Genomic DNA, 10,712 nt, shown 5'->3' with positions numbered 1-10,712 from the left:
AATGGGCTGTTAAAAATCGGCAATAAACCAGCGCCAGCGGCACTGCCCCCGGCTGGGAGCTGTGGGGCCGTACTGGGATCGGACTGGGGGCGTACTGGGATAAGGCTGGGAGCGTACTGGGGTAACACCGGGGCCGTACTGGGATTGGACTGGGGGCGTACGGGGTAACGCCGGGGCCGTACTGGGATCGGACTGGGGGCGTACTGGGCGTACTGGGGTAACACCGGGGCCGTACTGGGATCGGACTGGGGCGTACTGGGGTAACACTGGGACCGTACTGGGATCGGACTGGGGCGTACTGGGGTAACACCGGGGCCGTACTGGGATCGGACTGGGGGCGTACAGGGGTAACACCGGGGCCGTACTGGGATCGGACTGGGGGCATACTGGGGTAACACTGGGGCCGTACTGGGATCGGACTGGGGGCATACTGGGGTAACACTGGGACCATTCTGGGATAAGGCTGGGAGCGTACTGGGGTAACACTGGGGCCGTACTGGGATCGGACTGGGGGCGTACTGGGGTAACACCGGGGCCGTACTGGGATCGGACTGGGGCGTACGGGGGTAACACCGGGGCCATACTGGGATCGGACTGGGGGCGTACGGGGGTAACACCGGGGCCGTACTGGGATCGGACTGGGGCGTACGGGGGTAACACCGGGGCCGTACTGGGATAAGGCTGGGGCGTACTGGGGTGACACTGGGACCATACTGGGATCAGACTGGGGGGCGTACTGGGGTAACACTGGGGCCATACTGGGATAAGGCTGGGGAGGAATACTGGGGGCATACTGGGATGAGACTAGGACCATACTGGGATCAGACTGGGGGTGTACTGGGGTAACACTGGGGCCATACTGGGATAAGGCTGGGGAGGAATACTGGGGGCATACTGGGATGAGACTAGGACCATACTGGGATCAGACTGGGGGGCATACTGGGATGAGACTGGGACCATACTGGGATAAGACTGGGACCGTACTGGGGTGGAGCTTCTGGGGGACATACTGGGATGACAGTGGGACCATACTGGGATCAGACTGGGGGCCATAATGGGATGAGACTGAGAGCATTACTGGGACCAGACTGGGGGCACATACTGCCACGAGACTGGGATCAGACTGGTATCAGACTGGGGGCATACTGGGATGAGACTGGGACCATACTGGGAAGACATAGAGGGATGAGACTGGGGCTGCACACTGGGATAAACCTGGGGGCCGTACTGGGATCTGACTGGGGCGGCACTGGGACCTCACTGGGGGCTCATACTGGTGGGACCAGACTGGGAGTGGAAGAAGCCCATACTGGGAGGGACTGGGGACGGCACTGGGAGCATCCCCCGGCCATACTGGGAGGGGCGGGGCCCAGCTGTCGTCACTTTTCCTTCCAGCCCGAATTCCGGCCAGAAAAGATTAAAAGAAGGGAAGCCGTCGACTTGACCGAATTCTATGTTTTTAACGAGATAAATGTAAAAAATAATCATAAACGGGGGGGGGGCACCAGAAAAGGGGGAAAAACATTAAAAAAAAAGAAGACGACAGAGATGTCCCTGCCGGGGGGGGATATTGGCTTTTATTTTATTTTATTTTATTTTATTTTATTTTATTTTATTTTCTCTTTATAAATAGGCCCCTCCCCCTGCCGCGGGCGCCCCCCTCGCGGTTCAGCCCCCAACCTGCTTTTTGCCCTGAAATAGGGGGAAAAAATCCACAGCCACGGACACCCCCAGCAGTGTCCCTGTGCCCAGCCTTGGGGTCCCAGCCTTGGGGGTCCCCGTCCTCGGGGGGGCCCCATCCTTGGGGGTCCCACCCTTGGGGGTCCCATCGTTGGGGGGTCCCCATCCTTGGGGGTCCCACCCTTGGGGGTCCCGTCGTTGGGGGGTCCCCATCCTTGAGGGTCCCATCCTTGGGGGGGTCCCTGTCCTTGGGGTGTCCCCATCCTTGGGGGTCCCACCCTTGGGGGTCCCATCGTTGGGGGGTCCCTGTCCTTGGGGGGTCCCATCGTTGGGGGGTCCCCATCCTTGGGGGTCCCACCCTTGGGGGTCCCATCGCTGGGGTCCTCTGTTGGGGTCTCCATCCTTGGGGTCTCCATCTTGGAGGGGTCCCATCCTTGGAGTCCAATCCTTGGTGTCCCCACCCTTGATGTCCCCACCGTTGGGATCCCCCATCCTTGGGCTCCCGTCCTTGTGGTCCCCAACCATGGGGTCCCATCGTTGGGGTCTCCACCCTTGGTGCCCCCATCGTTAGGGTCCAGTCCTTGGTGTTCCCATCTTGGAGGGGTCCCATTCGTGAGGTCCCATCGTTGGAGCCCAATCCTTGGCGTCCCCATCTTTGAGGCTCCCATTCTTGGTGTCCCCATCGTTGGGTTCCCATCGTTGGAGTCCAATCCTTGGTGTCCCCATCTTTGGGGTCCCATCGTTGGGGGTCTCCACCCTTGGCGTCCCCATCTTTGGGGGTCCAATCCTTGGTGTCCCCACCTTTAGTTTCCCATCATTGGAGCCCAATCCTTGGTGTCCCCATCCTTGATGTCCCCGTGGTTGGGATCCCCCATCCTTGGCCTCCCCTCCTTGGGGTCCCCATCCCGGGGCGGGGCGGGGCGGGGCGGCCGTCACTGCATGGGGCCGTAGGGCCAGTTGAGGGTGGCGCCGGCCAGCAGCATGTCGCGGATGAGGGTCTCGATGGGGGTCTTGCCCACCAGGCGGCTGAAGAAGAGCTGCTGGATGCCGGGGGCGGACACGCTGCGCAGGGCGGGCAGGCGCAGGAGCAGGCGCCCGAAGCGGCTGGGCTGGCCGGGGTGCTGCCGCCGGACGTGCTCCTCCAGCGCGCACTGCGACTTCTCCTGCAGGCCGGCCACTTGCCCCGGGTCCGACAGCCCCACCGCGTCTGCCGGCCGAGGGGGAAACTGAGGCGCGGCGGGGAGCCCGCACCTTTGGCCCCGCCCCGCCCCGCCCCTCCTCTGTCTCCCCCACCCCGCTTAGCCCCACCCAGCCCAGTCCCACCGTCATTAATCCCGCCCTACTTAGCCCCACCCACCCCATTTGGCCCCGCCCACCCGGCCCCACCTCGTTTAGCCCCACCCGTTCATTCCCGCGACACCCAGCCCTGCCCCCAAGCCCCGCCCCATTAAGCTCCACCCCATTTAGCCCTGTCCCATTAAGCCCCACCCCATTAAGCCCCACCCTATTTGGCCCCACCCCATTTAGCCCCACCCAGCCATCCCCAGCCCATTCATTCCCTGCACACCCATTGATGCCCACTGCCTTGGGGCCACACCCCCTTAAGCCCCTCCCCATTAAGCCACACCCCATCAAGCCCCGCCCCATAAAGCCACACCCAGTCACCCCCAGCCCACTCATTCCCTGCACACCCAGACACCCACCCCATTGGAGCCCCACCCCATTAAGCCCCACCCTATTTGGCCCCACCCCATTTAGCCCCACCCAGCCATCCCCAGCCCATTCATTCCCTGCACACCCATTGACGCCCACCCCTTGGAGTCCCACCCCTTGCCCCCCAAGCCCCGCCCACGACCCCACCCTCTTAAACCCCTCCCCTCGCGGCCCCGCCCCCTCCCCAAGCCCCGCCCCCTCACCGGGGGAGAAGAGGGCCACGGCCTTGAGGCAGGCGTACTCGGCGGCGTCGACGTGCAGGGCCTTCAGCTTCTCCACCTGCTCCTGGAAGAGGCGGATGTGGTCCATGAAGGCGACCACGCGGTCGGCGGCCATGGGAGCGGCGTGGAGCCCGGCGGCCGCCAGCAAGGGCGCGGCGTGCAACGGCAAGGCCGACTGCGCCGCGTTCAGCACGAAGAGCTCGCTCCAGCCCAAGCGGAGCAAGGCTACTTGATCCGAAAGCTGCAAGTCCGGGAAGAAGGGGATGCCCTTGGCCCATTCGATGGCGCTGAAGAGGAGGCGGGCGGCCAGCTCGCAGATGCTCTCGATGCCCACCACGCCGCTGGGCTGCAGGCACTGGGCGCCGTAGCGAGCCGGGGGGTACGGTTCGGCGCGGAGCAGCAGCGAGATGAAGCCGCTTAAGTAGCCGTGGCCGCCGTAGGGGTCCCCGGGGACCACGGGGTATTGGCCGGGGCTGCTCGGGGCGTGAGCCATGCGGCCTCGCTGCACGGCTGCGGAGGGGAGCAGGAGGTCAGCACCCCAACCCCCCCATCGCCATCACCCGCGCGCGCGCGTGTGCGCGCGTCCATTCCGCAGGGATTAAATACACCGGGCTGGGGTGCACCCAGGGGTGCAGGGTGGGTGCTAGGGGGTCCCCAGGGGATGATGACCCACAGGGTGCTAGGTGGTCCCACAGGAAAAAACCCCTGTGGGTGCCCCCCCACCCATGGCAGAGGCGGGGGACGACGTGCCACCGGGTATGGGGACAAATCCCCCCGCCCCGGTGACCCCCCCGGTGGCCGTCCGCCAACTCCCACCCGGCTTCTCATCCAGCACGGCCTTAAAATACGGCACGCCGGATTTGGGGGACACCCCCCCCCCATGCAAGCATTTGGGGGTCACCCAAGAATACGAGAATGCAAGGGGATGGTGCTAACGAGGGGCCCCAAGGAGGTGCTGTGGGTGCCCCCCCCAAGTGCCAGCACCTGGAAGGGGAGGGGGACAGGAACTCCCCTCCGGGTCCCACCCTGCGAGGTTTTTTGCACTTTGGGCTTAAGAAACCCCAAATTATTGTGGGGGTTTCTTTTTGGCGATGCCGTGCGGCGGGTGGGGGTCCAGCCTCCTCCTCCTCCTCCCCGGTCGCCCCCGCTCGCCCCCCGCAGCGGGGGCAGGCTCTGAGCCAGGCTTAGCCTAATGCGGCGTGACAGTCCCAAGTGTCAGCCAGCGGTCGGGATCGGGGGCCGTGGGAACGGGGGGGGGTCCCCGGGGAACGGGGGTCCCCCAGGATCGGGGTGCCGGGGTCTCCTCCCGCTCTTGCCCCAGCCCTCGGGGTGCAGCGTGCGGCCCCGGCTCTCCCCAAACGCTCCCTCTGCTCTGCATCGGCCCGGCGGCGTTTGCGGGGTGCGGCCCCCTCCTCGCCACCCATAAACCCCCAAAACCCCCTTGGCAAGACCACTAACCCCCCGACCCCCTTTGCATCACCGCGACCCCCCTTTGCATCACCAACAACCCCCCACCGCCCTTTTGCATCACCCCAACCCCCTTTTGCATCACCACGAACCCCCTTTGCATCACCACGAACCCCAAACCCCCTTTTGCAGCACCACGAACCCCCTTTTGCATCACCACCAACCCCCAACCCCTTTCCCCCCCCCCTTTTTGGGCAAAACAATTGCTTCAAACCATTGGGTGCGTCCTGGAAGGAAACAAGCTTTTTTTAGCCCAAAAAAAGGACACGGAGGGCTTCCTCCCCTGGCTCCAGCCACCCCGGCTCCCCCGGCCGCTGGCAGGGCCGGATCCAGCAGCCGAACAAGCCGATAACCCCCCAGACCCGCTCCCTCGGCCCAGCCGCAGGATCAGGCCTCGCGCTCCCCGTGTCTCATCCCGGACGATTTTCGGGAAGCCAAAATTTACTCCGCCTTTCCCAGCCAAATCCTGCGCCCGGGGCTTGCGCCCTCGGCATCCTTAGGGAATAAATTCAGCCCAAAGCAGCGCTTGGCTCCTGAGCCGCCGGTTTCGGTGCCGCTTTTGGTGGCGGATTCGGTGCCGGATTCGGTGCCAGTTCCCAGCCGGGAACGCCGGGATAAGGGGCACCACGGGGATCACGAGCCAGCGGGTTCGGGGCTCTCCAACTCGAGCTGGAGCAGCCCTGCTCCAGCACGGCCGGCGATGCCGTGATCAGATGGGGAAACTGAGGCACAGAGCAGCCGAGCCCAATAAATCAAATCCCCGGGGAGGTTTAACCCCCCCCCAGATGCTTTTCCAGCGGCATCTTTAAGGCGTCCGCGGCGTTTCCGCACGCCTGGAGATGCCGCATCCCGCGGCGGCTTCACGCACATCTCGGGGCAGCTGGGAGCCCCCCAAAAACCTGAGCCAAGAGGGGGTGCAGAGAGGGGGAAAAGGGGGGGGGGCTCTGCCTGGGGAGTAACGCCGTGCCGGGGGAGCCGCCGCGGCCGTGCCCATCGCACCGGATCCCAGTGTTAACCAGCAACAGCAGCTTGTGGCAATTCTGAATTAAAACAAAGATAAAAAAAGAAAAAAAAAAACCCAACCCCAAAACAACCCCAAAAGCCCAAATCTGGCCCCAAACGCCCCCGCTAAGCCGGTTTTCTGGTTCTCCTGGATTTTTTTTTCCCCCAGGGATTTAAGCCCCGGCTCCGTCTGCATGAAGCGGGTGGAGGTTTGCTACGAGCGGGTCTCGCTGCACCCAGGACCGCTGCAAAAATCCCCCCCCCAGCCCAGACATCCAACCGGCCCTTTTGGGGAAGAAAAGGGAAAATTGAGGGTTAGGCTTGAGCTGATTTTATCCCTGACCCTGGTCCCACCTAATCCACGTTTATTTGTGCAAGCCGGGATGCGATGCCGTGGCCGTGCCGGGGGTTCCCTTTCCCACCTCCCACGGCGATTTTCCACCTTATCTGAACCTTTGTGATTTTATTTGTTATGCCAGAAAAAGGCAACTTTTGAATTTGGGGGAATTTTTTTTAATGCTAAAAAAGGTGACTTTCCGGGTGCCGAAGGACCAACCCATTGGCACCGGCTCGAGGGGCTGCAGGATAAATCCCTGTTCGGTGGATAAGGCAGAGCAAGGGGGGGTCGAGCGGCTGAGCCCAGCCTGGGCCCTCGCTAGAATTATTTATAAATATTAAATTTAGAAATAAGGACCCCCAGGTCCTTATTGAAGCGGGGAGGATGCTGCACGGCAGAGATCCGGCGCCAAGGTTTCGGCACGACGGCGAAGCCGATGCCCCAACGCACCATTTCGGGCTTAAAAAAACCAAACAAACAACCCAAAAAATCTGCTTTAAAGCTGCTGCTTTTGGAGGGGAAAAAAAATAAATCAAATCAACCCAAAATGTGATGATGGGGCTGGTTGGAGGCAGAGGGACCGGCACATGGCATATCGCTGGGAGCTTGAAATGTGATTTTAATCCCGGTCACGCTAAGTATTCAGACTAATTAACTTCAGATTTACTGGACACTCCTCCCAAAAAGCCGAATTCTTAATCTTTGAAAGAATATCTGTATTATTGCCCTCTAATCCCCGGGTTTTTTAACAGCCACGGCCCTGGGCTACGTGTAACGGAGAGGAAAAGTAAATTGGCCCCGTCTCGGCATAGAGCCGGACCGATAAACCGAGCCTAAGCTAAGCCCAAGAGAAATTTCAAGTTGAAAAGAGGAGTTTATAGGATGATATAATTAAGCGGAATAAGAAACAGGTTCCCTCGGCGGAGCCGTTCCCGTGGGAAAAGCCAAAAAAACAACGACTGGGGGGGTTCATCCCCTTGAAGGCGAAGTCGGGGAGAGGAGGGAGCCCCGCGAGCGCCAACGGGGGACGAGGCTGAATTTGGGGTGGCAAAAAAGCCGAAGCCCTGGGGAGGACGGAGATGGGCGAGGGGGCTCGGCGGCGCTGGGCGATGCTCGGCCGCTGCCGAGGGAAGCTTCCCCCTGATGTGGGGAGATTCTCCCCGAAACGACGGGGCCGAGGGATGGGGGAGGATGAAGAGCGCCGGAAAAATGAAAGAGAAGCGGGAGAGGAGTTTTCTCTTTCTCTTTTCCCCCTTTTTCTTTCTCTTTCCTTCCCCGCCAGCCCTTCCTCACCCGCTTTCACTTTCTTTCTTTTACTTTCCCTTTCTTCAGGCGCTCCTTTCTCTTTCTCTCCCTTCCCTTTTTCTTTCTCTTTCTCTTTTTGGTTTCTCTTTTCTGCTCTCGCCCGATCTCACCTTTCTCTTTCTCTTTTGTCCCTACCGTGCGGGCTCGCGCGCTCCCATCCTCCTGTCCCCTCTCCGTCCCTGTCCCCGTTCTCTTTTTTGTTCCTGCACTTTTTCCTCCTCTTTTTTCCTCCCTTTCCCCTTTTTCTTCTATTTTTTGCTCCCTCTTGCTCTTTTCTGCTTCCCCCTCCCTTTCTTTTCCGCCTTCGCTCTCGCTCTTCCTCGCTCTCGCCGTTCTCCTTTTAGCACCCGCTCCTTCCTTTGCACCCCCTCTTCTTCTCCATCCCCTCTCCTCTCCATCCCCTCTCCTCTCCATCCCCTCTCCTTCTTCATCGCCTCTCCTCTCCATCCCCTCTCCTTCTCCATCCCCTCTCCTTCTTCATCCCCTCTCCTTCTTCATCCCCTCTCCTCTCCATCCTCTCTCCTCCTCCATCCCCCTTTTTTTGCGTCCCCTCTCCTTTTGCACCCTCTCCCTCTTTTCCATCCCCTCTCCTCTCCATCCCCTCTCCTCCTCCATCCCCTCTCCTCTCCATCCCCTCTCCTCTCCATCCCCTCTCCTTCTTCATCCCCTCTCCTCTCCATCCCCTCTCCTCCTCCATCCCCTCTCCTCCTCCATCCCCTCTCCTCTCCATCCCCTCTCCTTCTTCATCCCCTCTCCTTCTTCATCCCCTCTCCTTCTTCATCCCCTCTCCTCTCCATCCCCTCTCCTCTCCATCCCTCTCCTCCTCCATCCCCTCTCCTCTCCATCCCCTCTCCTTCTTCATCCCCTCTCCTCTCCATCCTCTCCTCCTCCATCCCCCTTTTTTTGCGTCCCCTCTCCTTTTGCACCCTCTCCCTCTTTTCCATCCCCTCTCCTCTCCATCCCCTCTCCCTTTTCCCATCCCCTCTCCCTTTCCCACCCTCTCTCCTTCTTTTGCACCCTCTCTCCTTCTTTTCCATCCCCTCTCCCTCTTTTCCATCTTTGCCCCCTCTTTTCCATCCCTTCTCCTTTTTTTCCATCCCCTCTCCTTCTTTTCCACCCTGTGTCCTCCTTTTGCACCCTCTCTCCCTTTCCCTCCCCTCTCCCTCTTTCCCACCCTCGTTCCTTCTTTTCCACCCTCTCCTTCTCCATCTCCTCTCCTCCTTTTCCACCCCCTCGCCCTCTTTCGCACCCCCTCGCCCTCTTTCGCACCCTCTCCCCCTCTTTCCCACCCGCTCCCCTTCTTTTCCGCCCCCTCCGACTTCCCCCGCTTCCTTTCTCTCCCCTCCCCACTCCCTTCCCTCTCCCCTGCTCCCCGACCCTCTCCCCCTCCTCCCTCCCTCCCCGGCCCTCTCCCACCTTCCCGCCGCATCCCCACGCGGAGGCACTTGCGGAGCCGGCAGTACTGGCACTGGTTGCGGTGGTGCTGATCCACCGGGCAGTCCCGGCCCCCCCGGCAGCTGTAGGAGAGGTTGCGGCGCACGGAGCGCTTGAAGAAGCTCTTGCAGCCCTCGCAGGTGAACTGCCCGTAGTGCTTCCCGCTCGCCTTGTCCCCGCACACCAGGCAGTCCCCCGCCGCCTTCCCCGCCGCCTCCGGGCCACCGGGAGGAGGAGGAGGAGGAGGAGGAGGAGGAGGAGGAGGGGGAAGAGGAGGCTCCGGCCACGGCCCCGCCGCCAGGGCCATGCTGGGGGAAGGGGGGACAACCCCCCGGGGGAAGGGGGTGTCTTGGGGGAGGGATGGGGATGGAGGGGAAGGGGAGCCGGGGGGACGGGGGAGCCCGGGATGGAGAGGGGGAGCTGGGGTGGAGGGGTGGGAAAGGAGACCCGGGGTGAGAGGGGAGGGGGTCCGGGGATGGAGAGGGGGTCCGGGACGGAGAAGGGGGGCCGGGGATGGAGGAGAGGGCAGTCCGGGGATGGAGAGGGGGGTCCGGGACGGAGAAGGGGGGACCGGGGATGGAGGAGAGGGGAGTCCGGGGATGGAGAGGGGGTCCGGGACGGAGAAGGGGGGACCGGGGATGGAGGAGAGGGGAGTCCGGGGATGGAGAGGGGGGTCCGGGATGGAGAAGGGGGGTCCGGAATGGAGAAGGGGGTCCGGGATGGAGGGATGGGAAAAGAGCCCCGGGGTGGAGGCGGGAGTCTGGGGATGGAGAGGGGGAGCCCCGGGATGGAGAGGGGGGACCGGGGATGGAGAGAGGGAATCAGGGATCGAGGGAGGAGTCCGGGGATGAAGGGGGGAGTCCGGGACGGAGGGGTGGAGAACGGAGCCGCGGAGCAGGGAGCGCCCGGGATGGGGGAACGGAGCCCCCGGGATCGGGAAAGGACCCCGCGATGGGGAAAGGACCCCGGGCGGAGGAAGAGCCCCCCCGGGAAGGGGGATCCCGGGCTGGGAAGGACCCCGGGGCGGCGGAGCAGCGGGCTCCGGGCGAGGGACGGGGAAGGCGGCGGCGGAGCGGGCGGGAGGGGCGGGCAGGGCCGGCGGAGTGCGGCGGGGTGGGGAAGGGCTGCCGCCGGCGGCGGCGGAGGAGGAGGAGAAAGAGAAAAGTTAATTCCCCTCCCCGCGGGGGCTGCCCGGCGCCGCGGGAGAACACGGGGCCGGGCTGGCGGCGGGGGGCCCGGCTCCGGGGGGGGCGGCGGCTCCCCGGGGCGGGGGAGGCGGCGGGGGGTGTCCCGGCGGCCCGGGCAGCCCCGGGGCGGCTGGCGCTGTCCCTGTCCCAGCCCCGGCCGCCCCGCGCGGGTCACGGCCCCGCGGGGAACCGGCCCGACCCACCCGCGGGCCGGCGGCGGCGGCGGGGAGAGCCCGGCCCCCACGGGGAGGAACCGGCCGCGCTGCGGGCGGGGCCGGGCGGGTGGGTGTGCACGGAGCCCTGTGCAAGGCGGGGGGGGGCGGGGAGCGTGTGTGTGTGTGTACACGCGTGTAGGGATCGGGGTGC

The 10,712-nt window shown here is 63.4% G+C and overlaps 1 protein-coding gene across 1 annotated transcript; it reads right to left on the bottom strand.

Moving 5' to 3' along the window:
- Positions 1-1,688: 1,688 nt before the first annotated feature.
- On the bottom strand, positions 1,689-9,466 carry LOC140644217 (nuclear receptor subfamily 2 group F member 5-like). The gene is made up of 3 exons (XM_072846819.1): positions 9,142-9,466; positions 3,597-4,124; positions 1,689-2,887 (listed from the first exon to the last, which is right to left on the bottom strand). Exons 1-3 carry the CDS (start codon positions 9,464-9,466, stop codon positions 2,613-2,615), a joined length of 1,128 nt encoding a protein of 375 aa, XP_072702920.1. The 3' UTR covers positions 1,689-2,612.
- Between the last annotated feature and the right edge of the window lie 1,246 nt (positions 9,467-10,712).

The sequence above is a fragment of the Ciconia boyciana genome, chromosome 26, assembly GCF_034638445.1.
Source record: "Ciconia boyciana chromosome 26, ASM3463844v1, whole genome shotgun sequence".
Taxonomy (NCBI): Eukaryota; Metazoa; Chordata; class Aves; order Ciconiiformes; family Ciconiidae; genus Ciconia; species Ciconia boyciana.
This window is presented reverse-complemented; position numbering and strand designations above follow the sequence as displayed.